Source organism: Hylobates moloch, unplaced genomic scaffold, assembly GCF_009828535.3.
Source record: "Hylobates moloch isolate HMO894 unplaced genomic scaffold, HMol_V3 SCAFFOLD_9, whole genome shotgun sequence".
Classification (NCBI taxonomy): Eukaryota; Metazoa; Chordata; class Mammalia; order Primates; family Hylobatidae; genus Hylobates; species Hylobates moloch.
Window position 1 is genome coordinate 25,410,091 of NW_026652284.1, and position 14,731 is coordinate 25,424,821.

The window sequence follows — 14,731 nt, forward strand, 5'->3', positions numbered from 1 at the left end:
CCCCAACAATACGTAGCCAGGGTTGTGTGTTCCCCTCCACCCATATACACCTGGCATGTACGTGTACCTCCCCCTGTAGATAGTTTAGTCTGTGTATTTCCCTCCCCCGCCCCTATACATGTACCCTGGTGTCTCTCCCTCCCTGAGCCCCACGTGTGTCACCCCTTTCTCCACCACAGAGTGAAGACCTCACAGGCCGAGTCGTGGAAGATATGGAGGGTGCTTCACAGGCCAACCAGCGGCGCATGAATGCAGACCCATTGGAGGTGATGCTGCTCAACATGGGCTATCGGATCACGGGCCTGAGCAGTGGGGGTGCCGGGGCCTCTGATGACGAGGACAGCTCTGAGGGCCAGGTGCAGTGCCGGCCCAGCTAGACCCTCCAGCCCTGGTCCCCAGCCCCTGCTACTGGCTGGACCCTCTGCCCTGGGCAGGAGGTCAGGGGATTCTGTTTTGGTTTGTCTTCCTCACCCCCCTTTTTTTTCATTTCCCCTGTTTTGTTTGTTAGTTCGGCATTAGGGGTGGAGGTTGCTACAACTTGCTGGCTTTCAGACTCTGGGCTGATTGTCCCCTGACTATCCCCAGCCCTGAAAAAAAGAGCAGGAGGGGACACCCCTCCATATGCCCCCCCCATCTCCTGCTTCCATGTCCCTAGAGGGCTCTGGCCTGCCTCAAAACCCCTTCTGCCTCAGGTGGGGAGGAACAAGCTGAACTGTCTTCAGGGACTGTCCTGCCCTTTAGCTGGCAGCAGGAGGAGGACTGGGATTCCCAATTGGTAAGGGCTCTCCTTGGCCTGTTGCCACTCTTGCTCCCTAGCCTGCAAGGCTAGCTCCCCTGTGGTCTTCAGGAAAGGTTTTGAAAAAGGATGGGTCCCACCCTCCCTCCAGAGCCACCAGTGTTAGAGCGGAACCAAAAGGAAGGATGGGAGCCCTGGAGTGGGCAAGACCAGGCCGCCTGCTGAGGTCGCTGTGGAGCACCCTCGCTCCTCTCCTGGCTACTAGCTCTGGCCCTGCACCTACTCTCACTGGCCACCTCTGGAGGCTCTGCCTTTCCCAAGGGCCCTGGCAGAGGGTGGGGCACTGCACCTTACCCCACCCATCCATGCCAGCACTTCTGCACTATGGCCGTTCTCCTCTTGGGCGCTCCTCAGCCTCACTGTGACCTTTCTGCCAGAGCTCCCAGCCAGGCCTACTCTGCTGAGGTGGCGCTTCCTGCTAAGGGCCCTTCTCTGCCCTTTCTGCCCTCCTTCCCATCCCACATGCTGAGCCGCCACAAAGACCAAAGAAGTGATGGCTTTTCTCTGTCCCTTGCTGCTCTGAGGGGAGAGGGGTGGGTCTCCTGAGCCACTCAGATGGGAAAGTCCCTTACTCAGCCCCTCCCTCCCCAGCAGCCCCAAGCTTTACACTGGATGCAGCGATCAACCCACCACTCACCAGGCCTCCCCTCCCCTCTGCCCCCTGGCTCTTAGCTCCAGCTGCTCCAGGTAGTTGGTTCATCCTTCCCCCTCTCTCCCTCCCTGCTTCCCCTCAGTGCTTACTTGGCTCCAGCCCTCCAGCTGCAGCCCCTGGGGAAAAGCAGCCTCCCTTCTCCTCTCCCTCCACTCCCTCGCTCCCTCCCTCAGCCCCTGTCTCTGCCAGGTGCCTCCTCTCAGTCAGGCTTCAGAGCAGCCCTGGAGACAGGAGGGCCATGTTAAAAGCTTTTTCACAGTTTTAAGAAGACAAGGGGAGGGTGAGGATAGTGGTGGGGGGTCTGGCACCATCTCATTGCTTTAATCCCAGCAACACAGGTGGCAGCTTCTCCCCCTTCCTTCCCACCCCAGTCCCTCTTCCCACCCCTCTCTTCTAGCTTGGTAATGAAGTATATTTATTGGTGAAGGAAACAGCTGCTGCTGCTTCTCCTGCTGCTGGGACCTGCTCCCCTGTCTCTTCTCCGTGACCTTTCTCTAGCCAGGGAGAAGGGAGAGCAGGAGTATTGGGGCTGGGCCCTGGGGCCCAAGGACCAGCTGGGTCCCCTTTGCTTTCTTGTGTTCCAGCCACCTGCCATTTCCTCCCTGCCTCCCACCCTCCCTCCCTGCCTCCTGTCCTGCTTCCCACCCCCTGCCTGCCCAGCCTGGGCCCTGCAGTGTGGAGAGACACATAAGCCTTACTGTCCTCTGGGGGCAGGAGCCGAGCCTTTTTGTTGCTCCGCTCCCAGGAGAGTGAGGGTGACGCAATTGATTAAAACCATTTTGTTCTAGGTGTGGCTGGTGGCATTTGTGGGGTGCAGGTGGGTCTTGGAACCAAAGTGAGGGCACCTGGTCCTCACCTCTGTAGCTCTGTGACTTTGAGTAACCACACCTCTACTGGGCAGAATGAGGCCTGCCTTGAAGGGTCACTGTGAGCAGTGGCCACCCAGCCCAGCAGGGCTGAGTGCAGAGCCCAGATCTCATGGCTGTGATTTGTAATCATCAGCATTCACTCTCTGGCTGTTTTCTCATCAGTAAAATAAGGGACTTGGAATCTTAGTGGTTTTTCAAACCATTTTACATTGTGACCCAATATACACATGATTACTTGTAGATATATGTGTGTGTGTGTATATATATATATATATATATATATATATATATATATATATATAAAATGAACAAAAGTTTTACACAATAATATTTACTCTTGCTACATGCAGTGTACTCTGCTTACCTTTCTGTTTTATTAGGGAAAAAAATATGGTTATAACCCACTAAACTGATTTCACATATGCAAGCTTTTGAAGTGCCCTGGATTAGATAATCTCTTAGACTAGAGGTTCCTGAACTTTCTTAGCTCACAGCACCATTACCATCTCAGTAATTTTTTCGTGGAGCCTCTAAGCCAAAAGAAATAACAGTTCAATTTATTAAGTAGTTAAGTCCAAATCACTTCAAAAGTATTTATGTCCTAACAAGTTAGTTGCCATTTAAAAAATAATACACCTGAATTGGAAGAAACAATATTTATTTCATTCTTTTTTTTTTTTTTCTTTGAGACGGAGTCTTGCTCTGTTGCCCAGGCTGGAGTGCAGTGGCACGATCTCAGCTCACTGCAACCACCATCTCCCGGGTTCAAGTGATTCTCCTACCTCAGCCTCCCAAGTAGCTGGGATTACAGGCATGTGCCACCACGCCCAGCTATTTTTTTTTTTTGTATTTTTATTTTTATTTTATTTTTGTTTTTTATTTTTTATTTTTTTTGAGACAGAGTTTCATTTTTGTCGCCCAGGCTGGAGTGCAGTTGTGCAATCTCGGCTCACTGCAACCTCTGCCTCCTGGGTTCAAGCAATTCTCCTGCCTCAGCTTCCCAAGTAGCTGGGATTACAGGTGCCCACCACAACACCCAGCTAATTTTTTGTATTTTTAGTAGAGATGGGGTTTCACCACCTTGGCCAGGCTGGTCTCAAACTCCTGACCTCAGGTGATCTGCCCGCCTCAGCCTCCCAAAGTGCTGGGATTACAGGCGTGAGCCACCGCGCCCGGCCTTCATTCTTAAACAACTGCAATTACTAATGGGATCTATGCTGCCCATTGGGCACTGAACACCTTGTTAAATTTTAATCAAAGCAGACACTGCTACCTTCATTTCCTGTCCCACATTGATTTTCATTTGCTTTTTATCACAGCAACCACTAAAGACCCAGCTTTTTTTTTTTTTTTTTTTTTTTTTTTGAGGTGGAGTCTCGCTCTGTCGCCCAGGCTGGAGTGCAGTGGTGCGATCTCAGCTCACCGCAAGCTCCACCTTCTGAGTTCACGCTATTCTCCTGCCTCAGCCTCCCAAGTAGCTGGGACTACAGGCACCTGCCACTAGGCCCGGCTTACTTTTTGTATTTTAGTAGAGACGGGGTTTCACCGTGTTAGCCAAGATGGTCTCGATCTCCTGACCTTGTGATCCACCCGCCTCGGCCTCCCAAAGGGCTGGGATTACCGGCGCGAGCCACTGTGCCCGGCCAAGACCGAGCTTCTTAAAGATGACATAATCAAAAGGATTGTGGCATAATCTAATAATGGAACTGTGAACTACCTTGAGCTAGTAGTTCTCTCATTAGCCAAAGATGTTGAATATCTTTCAAAATGTCCTACCTAGCCCCCTGTGAATTTGCTGTGGGTGCCCTCAGGCACCTTGATGCACAGTTTGGGAACTATGGTTTAGTCTGTGGGAACAGTAGTTTCAGTACTACTGAAACTACTGAGAGGTCCTGCCGGAAACACAATAGGTGGTATTATAAAACAGATACTGTGGGCTGGTATCATTCCTCTGTGTACCCAAATTAACGTCTGCAGAAGCTTCTTGAAGGCATTTCCAGACCAGGCAAAGGAGGGACAATGTTCCAGACCAGGGAGTAGTGCAGAGTCTCAGGTTCCTTCATGAACCCTGAGTGACTCCATTTGGCTGGATTGTAGAGGGTAGACTGGAGGGGCAGTCAAACTGTGAAGGATTTCCTGTGCCTGCTGAGAGACCACAGACTCGATCCTGTAGGCAGGGGAGGCATTGGAAGACTTCACGAGGGTCTCCGTTTCATTTGGAGTTGGTACTCCATTTTTAAAAAAATTAATAGCCTTTACTTTCTAGAGCAGTTTTAGACTTACAGAAAATTGAGCAGATAGTATAATGAGTTTCATATACCCCTCTTTCCCCAGCTCAATTTTCCCAGTTATTAACATCTTGCATTAGTGTGTTGTTATAATTAATGAACCAATATTGATACATCATGATAACTGAAGTCCATAGTTTACATTACGGTTCACTCTTTGTGTTGGAAAGTTCTATGGGTTTTGACAAATGCATGTCTCGTATCCACCATTACATTGTCATACAGAATAGTTTCACTGTTCTAAAAGCACCTCGTCCTCCACCTATTCAGCCCTCATTAGCATCCCCCAAAAAAAGTACTTAGGAATAAATCTAACAACATATGTACAAGGTTTGTATGAGCAAAACTACAAAACTGATAAAAAGAAACCAAGGAAGATCAAGTGAATGGAGAGATGGTCCATGTTCACGGGTAGGAAAACTCAGGATGTTAGTTCTTTCCAACTTGATCTATAGCTTCAATGTGATCCTGGTCATAGTCCCAGCAAGTTATTTTGTGAATATCACCAACTGATTCTAAAGTTTACATGAAAATGTAGAAGACCCAGAAGAGTTCCACTGTTCCACCTCCTTCTGCCTCTCCTGGTGCCGTTTGTGTGCTCATTCGTTCTGTGCAGACCTGGTGCCTCATTTGTGAAGCAGCAGCTGAGGAGACTCCAGCACTTGCATGGCTGACGAAAAGCCCAAGGAAGGAGTCAAGACTGAGAATAACAATCTTATTAATTTGAAGGTAGTAGGGCAGGATGGTTCTGTGGTGCAGTTTAAAATTAAAAGTCATATACCGGCCGGGTGTGGTGGATCACACCTGTAATTCCAGCACTTAGGGAGGCCAAGATGGGTGGATCACCTGAGGTCTGGAGTTTGAGACCAGCCTGACCAATATGGTGAAACCCTGTCTCTACTAAAAATACAAAAAAATAGCTGGACATGGTGGTATGTGCCTGTAGTCTCAGCTACTTGGGAAGCTGAAGCAGGAGAATTGCTTGAACCCGGGAGGCGGAAGTTGCAGTGAGCTGAGATCACACCACTGCCCTCCAGCCTAGGTGACAGAATGAGATGCCATCTCATAAAAGAAAAAAAAAGAGTCATATACCACTTAGTAATGAAAGTCTTTGTGAATGACAGAGTTTGTCAGTGAGGCAGATCAGATTCTAGTTTGACAGGCAACCAGTCAATGAAACAGACACACCTGCACAGTTGGAAATGGAGGATGAAGATACAATTGATGTGTTTCAGCAACAGACAAGAAGTGTCTACTGAAAAAGGAACCTGCTTCTTTACTCTAGAACTTTGTTCTTATAGACCAAGATTACATTCTCAATTAGAAAACTGCAACTTGGTTCTACCACACCATGACTATTACTATAGTATAGTTTTCGCTATTCTTTTATTTTTCCCTTACCCATTCTTTTATTGTAAATAAAATAATGGGTGTATGTTCACAAGCATTTTGCTGTTTTAAATATTAAATGGCCAATGACATCCACTTGATGTCAATCAAAACATACCCGTGGGGAAAATACTGATTCTTGAAAATTACCTCCCTTTCTCCATCAGTGGCATGCTCATTCAACTCTTATCTTACATTGCAATGTTATTTTGCTCTCACTATTTTAACAAAAAAAAATCCTTAAATACCTTACGCAATTGGAGAATTTTAATGTTTTTCATTTATCATTGTAAAACCAAGGACAATTTTATAACTTTTTGTGTATATAGCTCTTACATGTAGGGCAATCTGTCTTTAAGTAGAGATAAATTACTCTTAAAAAAAAAAAGAATCCTAAATAGTTTTCCTTTTAAGTCAAGCATCTTGTTGTTTAAATAAACTTCTTGTTAAAAATGGAGAAAAAGAAGAAAGACCCAGAATAACCAACATAATACTTACGAAAAACAAATTCAGAGGATTAACACTCCTGACTTCAAGACTTACTATCAAGCTACAATAATCAAGACAGTGTGGTACTGGCAAAAGAATAGACAAATAGGCCAATGGAACAAATAGAGAACCCAGGAATAGACGCACACAAATACAGTCAGCTGATCTTTGACAAGGCAGTAAAGTCAATTCAATGGAGAAACGATAGTCTTATCAACAAACAGTGATGGAACAATTGGACATCCATATGCAAAAAAAAATCTAAACACTGACCTAACACTTTACAAAAGTTAGCTCAAAATAGATGACAGACCTAAATTTAAAATACAAAACTATGAAACTTCTAGAAGATAACATAGGAAAAAAATCCAACTTGATCTGTAGCTTTAACATAATCGGAGTTGCAGTCCCAGCCACTTGTTTTGTTGGATTTGGCAATGAGTTTTTAGATACAACACCAAAACCTCAATCGATGAAAGAAAAAAATTGGTAAGTTGGACTTCATTAAAATAAAAAATTTCTCAGTTAAAGACACAGTGGAGAGAATGAAAAGAAAAGCCAAGGACTGGGAGAAATATTTGTAAAACACAGATAAAGGATTTGTATTCAAAATACACAACTCACAACTTTTTTTTTTTTTTTTTTTGAGACAGAGTCTCACTCTGTCACCCAGGGTGGAGTGCAGTGGGGCAATCTCAGCTCACTGCAAGCCCCTCCTCCCGGGTTCATGCCATTCTCCTGCCTCAGTCTCCCAAGGAGCTGGGACTAAAGGCGTCCGCCACCACGCCTGGCTAATTTTTTGTATTTTTAGTAGAGACGGGGTTTCACTGTGTTAGCCAGGATGGTCTCGATCTCCTGACCTCGTGATCCACCCGTCTTGGCCTCCCAAAGTGCTGGGATTACAGGCATGAGCCACTGCGCCTGGCCAAGAACTCTTTAAAACTCAACAATATGGAAACAACCCAATTTCAAAATGGGCAAAAGATCTGAACACCACACCAAAGATGATTTACAGGTGACTAGTAAGCATATGAAAAGATTTTTAGCATGTCATTAGGGAATTGCAAATTAAAACAATGAGATACCGTTGCACATTGCACACTTACTAGGATAGCTAAAATGTTAGAACAGTCCACAGCAAATACTGACAAGGATGTAGAGGAACAGGAACTCTCATTCATTGCCAGAGGAAATGCAAAACAGTACAGCCACTTTGGAAGACAGTTTGGCAGTTTCTTACAAAGCTAAACATACTCTTGCCATACAATGCAGCAGTCGCTCTCCTTGTATTTAACTAAAGGGGTTGAAAACATGACCATGTAAAAACCTGTACATGAATATTTATATCAGCTTTATTCATGATTGCCAAAACTGGAAGCAACCAAGATGGCGCTCAAAAGGTGAATGGAGGCCAGGTGCGGTGGCTCACGCCTATAATCCCAGCACTTTGGGAGGCTGAGGCAGGTGGATCACTTGAGATCAGGAGTTTGAGACCAGCCCGGCCAACATGGCGAAACCCCGTCTCTACTAAAAATACTAAGATTAGCCGGGCGTGGTGACATGCGACTGTTATCCCAGCTACTTGGGAAGCTGAGGCAGGCAAATTGCTTGAACCTGGGAGGTGGAGGTCACAGTGAGCCAAGATCGTGCCACTGCACTCCAGCCTGGGCCACGACAAAGCAAGACTACGTCTCAATTAAAAAAAAAAAAAAAAAAAAAAGTGAACGGATAAACAAACTGATACAGCCATAAAATAGAATATTATTCATGATAAACAGAAATGAGCTATCAAGCCACAAAAAGATATGGAGGAACTTAAATGTTTATTGCTTTGTGAAAGAAGCCAGACTGAACGGGCTGCATCCTGTATGATTCCAACTAGACGACTTCCTGGAAAAGGCGAAACTACAGAGACAGCAAAAAGATCAGTGGTGCTCCATTTTTAAAGAGTGTCCACATGTGTGATTCATCCAAAGCATTCAAGAGCCCTGTTGATAAGAGAGTCTGGGGCTCAGATGAGCCCATACTGTGAATGTATAGTAAAGCAGAGATTAGAAATAGGGACTTCTGCATTTGTGGAGGGCAAGTGTGGCCCCAGAGGGCTGCTCCTGTGTCTGCTTAAGAGCATGCCCAAATATTGTTGCAGAACTTAAAAGGTGATGAGAAGTCATCTAGCTCAGGGGCTCTCAGCCCTAGCTGTAAATCAGAATCACCCAGGATGCTTTTATAACTTTCCATGCCCAACCCCAGAGATTCTGTTTTAATTGGTCTGAGGTAAAGCCCAGGCATCCGTCCTTTTTTTTTTTTTTTTTTAAGAGATGGGGTCTTGCTTTGTTGCGCTGGCTGGAGTGCAGTGGCTGTTCACAGGCGCTCCCACTACTAAATAGCATGGGAGTTTTGTCCTGCTCCATTTCTGACCTGGGCTGGCATCCATTGTTTTAAATCATCCCAGGTTCATTTTAGTATGCAGCCAGAGCTGAGAACCACTGATCTAGCTCTATCTCCACATTGTACAGATAGGGACCATGAGTTTCAAAGAGGGGCAGGAAAAGGGATGGGGTTGCCTGAGGCACCCTAGTGAATTAGAACCAAAGTCAGGACCAGATTCCTGATCCCTAATTCCTAGTCCAGTTCTTTTTTTTTTTTTTTTTTTTTTTTTTTTGAGATGGAGTCTCTGTGGCCCAGGCTGGAGTGCAGGGCATGATATTTTGCCTCACTGCAACCTCTGCCACCCAGGTTCAAGCAATTCTCCTGCCTCAGCCTCCTGATAGCTGGGATTACAGGCATGCGCCACCATGCCCAGGTAATTTTTGTATTTTTAGTAGAGACAGAGTTTTGCCATGTTGGCCAGGCTGGTCTCGAACTCCTGACCTCAGGTGATCGCCTGCCTTGGCTTCCCAAAGTGCTGGGATTACAGGCGTGAGCCATCACGCCTGGCCTAGTACAATTCTTTATAAACCATTTTCTTATAATAGGTCACAATACTTTTTTTTTCTTTAAATAGAGACAGGGTCTTGCCATATTGCCCAGGCAGGTCTCAAACTCCTGGCATCAAGTGATCCTCCCGCCTCAGCTTCCCTAAATGCTGGTATTACAGGTGTGAGCCACCATGCCTGGCCCATGATACTTTTGAGCTCCTACTCTGTGTCTGGCATTGGGCCAGGCACTGGCATAACAAAATTGTACACAACATATTCCTTGCCTTCCTGGAGCCTCCAGATTATCTGGAGGAATAGCAAATACAGGGATTGTGCACGGTTGCTGAACACTGGATTTTACTGTGAAATGTGAGTCCTCCCCAGTATATTCTGCCATCATTCAGTGCCCCACATGTGCCAGGTTCTTCGTCAGGTCTAGGGATATTAACATGTCTGGCAGTGGTGGCGGCCCAAAGAAGGAATGTGCCACTTGGTTGCTCTGCCTCCTGCTCCCACCCAGTTCTTTTTTACATGTAAAATAAGGTCCTGGTCCTAATGAGGCCATAGTTTACCCATATTTTACAGTGATTTAGAGACTCTCACGCTGGTCTCTCCTCATCACTCTAGTAAGCCCTAAAAGGGGTCGTCACCAGGCCAAATGTAGTGGCTCACACCTGTAATCCCAGCACTTTGGGAGGCTGAAGCAGGAGGATCACTTGAGGCCAGGAGGTCAACACCAGTCCAGTCAACATGGTGAAGCCCCATCTCTACTAAAAATACAAAAATTATCCGGGCATGGTGCTGTGTGCCTGTAATCCCAGCTACTTGGGTGGCTGAGGCATGAGAATCGATTGAACCTAGGAGGCAGAGGTTGCAGTGAGCCAAGATAGTGCCACTGCATTCCAGCCTAGGTGACAGAACAAGACTTCGTCTCAAAAAAAAAAAAAAACAAACCTTAGGAACACAAAGAAGGAGACAACAGACACTGGGGTCTGCTGGAGGGTGGAGGGTGGGAGGAAGGAGAGGAGCAGAAAAGATAACTATCAACATCCAGGCTTAATACCTGGATGATGAAATTAATAATGGCTCACTGGCCAGGCGTGGTGGCTCACGCCTGTAATCCTAGCACTTTGGGAGGCCGAGGTGGGTGGATCACCTGAGGTCAGGAGTTTGAGACTAGCCTGACCAATATGGTAAAACCCCCGTCTCTACTAAAAATACAAAAATCAGCCGGGCATGGTGGCATGCATCTGTAATCCCAGCTACTTGGAAGGCTGAGATGGAGAATCACTTGAACCTGGGAGGCGGAGGTTGCAGTGAGTCAGTTCGTGCCATTGCACTCCAGCCTGGGCAACAAGATGAAACTCCATCTCAAATAAATAAACAAATAGTGGCTCACTGTGGCCCCCCCAGGCTCAAGCAATCCTCCCAAGTAGCTGGAATTACAGACATGTGCCACAATGCCCAGCTAATTTTTTTTTTCTTTTTTAGTAGAGATGAGGTCCTGCTATGTTGCCCAGGCTGGTCTCAAACTCCTGAGCTCAGGCAATCCTCCCCTCTTGGCCTCCTAGAGTGTTGGGATTACAGGTGTGAACCACCACGCCTGGCCTATTTCTCATTTTAGAGAGAAGGAAACTGATGCCCTAACAGGTTCTGCTACTTTCCTAAGGTGCGACAGATATTGACAAAGCTTAAGTTCAAACACTGAGCTGGCTGACTCCTGAGTCCACATGTGTAGCCATCATGCTTTCCTGGGCACCCCAAAGTGGGAGACTTAGATTCTGGTCCTAGCTGTGCTTTCTATAACCGTGGGTAACTTAGCCCATCTATAAAATGGAATGGAGGCTGGGTGCGGTGGCTCACGCCAGCAATCCCAGCACTTTAGGAGGCCGAAGTGGACGGATCACTTGAGGTCAGGAGTTAAGGCCAGCCTGGCCAACATGGTGAAACCCCGTCTCTAGTAAAAATACAAAAATTAGCTGGGGCCAGGAGCGGTGACTCACACCTGTAATCCCAGCACTTCAGGAGGCCAAGGTGGGCGGATCACCTGAGGTCAGGGGTTCAAGACCAGCCCGGCCAACACAGTGAAACCCTGTCTCTACGAAAAATACAAAAATTTGTAGGCATGGTGGTGCACACCTATAGTCCCAGCTACTCAGGAGGCTGAGGCAGGAGAATCACTTAAACCTGGGAGGCAGAAGTTGCAGAGAGCCGAGATAGTACCACTGCATTCCAGCCTGGGCGACAAAGCAAGATTCCATCTCAAAAAAAAAAAAAAAAAGAAAAGAAAAAATTAGCTGGGGGTGGTGGTGTGCACCTGTAATCCTAGCTACTAAGGAGGCTGAGGCAGGAGAATCACTTGAACCCGTGAGGCAGAAGTTGCAGTGACCCGAGATGGCCCCACTGCACTCCAGCCAGGGTGACAAAGGGAGACTCCATTTCAAATAAAACAAAAAAATGGAAAAGGAAGTCGTTTTGTGAACTCTGATGTCTAAAGGACCAGTGGGTTTGCTCTGAAATAGTTTATTGCACTGAGTTGGTCCCCTTAATCTCCTTCCCACCATGGGAAGGTTTGGAGTCATAATGGAGAGAGGCCCAGCTTCCAGGGGCCAGAGAGGGCAATGACGAAGCTGAGCAGAAGAGAGGATGCTGCCCTCCCACATGCTACATATACTGCAGCATGCCCCTGGCTCAGGCTCTTTCCCTGAATTGAGGTGATTCTTCCCCAGAGCCCTTAAGGAGACCATCTACAGTCAACAAATAACTCCAGTGACATTACCTGAACACTTCCTCTCTGCCAGTTGCCTAGTTGGATACGGGGACCAATAGATCCAGTTAGTCCCCTTCTCAAGGAGTTCACACTCTCTTGGGAGCGACAGACATGTAAACAGCTAATGCTAATGCAAGTACACATGAATATTCAATAGGTGGAAACACAGCCTTCGTGCTCTGGGAGCAAAGAGGGAGCATTTGCCTGAAACCTTGAAAGTAGTGTAGAAGAGGAGAGGAAGGACGTCCCCGAGGAGGGAACGGTGTGAGCAGACACACGGGGTATGAAGTGCAGGACTCGTTCTGTGAAGGGCAAACAGGCCAGTGAGGCTAACTCCAGGCAAGTCCCGAAGGAGACTGTGAGAAATGAGGCTGGAAAGAAAATTTGAGGGTATCATGAGGGGCCTTGAATGCCAGGAGCAAGATATCCCGAGAGAGGAGATTTGTGAGTCCTGGGGACTTATACGTGGGGCCAATTGAGGGAGTGCTTTGACGCCCACCAAGAGAAGAAATGCCCCTAGCTCACCCTTCAAACAAGCAGCATCTTACCCTCAAAGGTTTCCCAGCTTGACAGTTTCAGCTCTGGCATCCTTCCCTCCCCCAGCCAAACCCATAAGTGGATCCAGATGGTCATTCCTATTTTAGGTTGGGGTGTGTGCTGGGGGAGGGATAGCTCTGAAACCTGTCAATCCTGTCCCAAGCTCAGCCATAACAGGAGCTTCCTCCAGGACCCTGCTGTGATCCTGTGAGCCTGGAAGGAAATATTAGTCTTTGATGGAGATTTCCCATCTGTTTATGGGTGACAAGGAAGCAACAGCAGAGGAGTCCAGGGCACAGGCCAGAGAGACTCTTACAATTGGGTGAGAGAACCAAGGTGTATATGTGAGAAGGAGTGTTCTGCAGGGATGAATCCATTATTAAAAAAAAAAAAAAAAAAAAAGGCCGGGCGCGGTGCCTCACGCCTGTAATCCCAGCACTTTGGGAGACCGAGGCAGGTGGATCACGAGGTCAAAAGATCGAGACCATCCTGGCCAAACATGGTGAAACCCCATCTCTACTAAAAATACAAAAATTAGCTGGGTGTGGTGGGCACCTGTAGTCCCAGCTACTCTGGGAGGCTGAGGCAGGAGAATCGCTTGAACCCAGGACGCAAAGGTCGCGGTGAGCCAAGATCGTGCCACTGCACTCCAGCCTGGTGACAGAGTGAGACTCTGTCTCAAAAAAAAAAAAAAAAAAAAAAAAAAAAAATCTTGTGGATGGGTTGTGGTGCAGCGCAAGCCTGGGAGACAGGCCCCAGAGGATCTGGCTTCTACCTCCAGGTACCTGGCCCTCCTCATACCACGTTTCTGCAGCTGCCTAGGCCAAGGGTAGGATGATGTGGACCTTAGGAAAAGAGCCAGGGCTCTGTCGTCTGACCCTCCGCCTGAGCACTGTGCTGACCAACCCAAGCCCATTAGAAAGGCTTGGGACACCAAGAGGTAGCAGTTCCTGCGTTTAGACTGTAACCAGCATGTGATACCAAGCCTGTAAGTATTTGCCTTTCATTCGATTTAACAAATATTGATTAAACAAATACCATGTGCTAGGCACTATACTGGGCATTGGGTACACACACGTGAGCAAGACAAATAGAGTTTTCAGTCAAGTGGGGAGGCAAATAGTACATAGCTACAAAGAAGCTATGAAGAAAAAGAACAGGAGATTAACAGGGGCTTTCTCATTTAGACTGGGAGGCCAGGGATGGGCTGAGAAAGTAATATTTGATCTGCGACTGGAAGAATGAAAGTTAGCCGCTTTAAGTGGGTAGGAGTAGTATTTCAGGCAGAGGGGAACAGTGTGTGCCAAGTCCCTGGAATATGAAGGAGTGCATGAGAGGAACTGAAAGAAAAGGCCAGGATGGCTGTAGTATAGTAAATAAGGAAGGGGCGTGGGTCCAGATGGTGCAGGGCTTTGTGAGCAATAGTAAGATATTTGTGTTTCATACGAAGTGCAATAGGAAGCCATTGAAGATTGGCAGATTAAATGTGGTACGTGTATTAGTACTACCAAACTTGTGGCAGGCCCTGAGAGACTTACTTTTGTTGTTTATTCATCAATACCTACAATAAAGGTTAAAGGGTACCCAGCAACCCTGTGCTAGAATTATGGGTTGACAGTCATGGTAGAAAGATGTCTAAGGCACAGACCTTCCTCACAGCCTGTGGTCCAGAAGAGATTAGATAACTACAGTGATTGAATCAAGAAGTAATGTAATTTATTCTCAACAACTGTAAACTACACACCTAATCTATTCCAAACCCTGTGCTGGATGCTGGTTGTTGCCCTTCAAGGATCACACTGCACAGGGGTCAAGGAGAGGTACAAACGTGCTCAAAGAATTTGGAGTGGGTTAGAAAATGATTCTAACCCACTGTAATCATTATCATGCCTGTGAATCTGTGAGGTCTTTATAAAACATCCATTTATTCAATCACCTAATAAATCAGTAAACATCTAGTGGGCATATGCTTTGCATCAGGAACTGTGCCAGCTACTGAAGTCAAGGACCTTAGAGTTCCATA

The 14,731-nt window shown here is 46.8% G+C and overlaps 1 protein-coding gene across 2 annotated transcripts in view; it reads left to right on the top strand.

Annotated features, from left to right (window-relative positions):
* WDTC1 (WD and tetratricopeptide repeats 1) overlaps window positions 1-2,557 on the top strand; it is a 56,478-nt gene extending 53,921 nt beyond the window's left edge. Inside the window, exon 15 of one of the 2 annotated variants that reach the window (XM_032759451.2) lies at window positions 180-2,557. In XM_032759451.2, coding sequence (XP_032615342.1) covers window positions 180-377 — 198 coding nt within the window. In that variant the 3' untranslated portion in view covers window positions 378-2,557. The remainder of the gene's footprint in view (window positions 1-179) is intronic. The other variant, XM_058444255.1, reaches the window with a different exon arrangement.
* The last annotated feature ends 12,174 nt before the right edge of the window (window positions 2,558-14,731 follow it).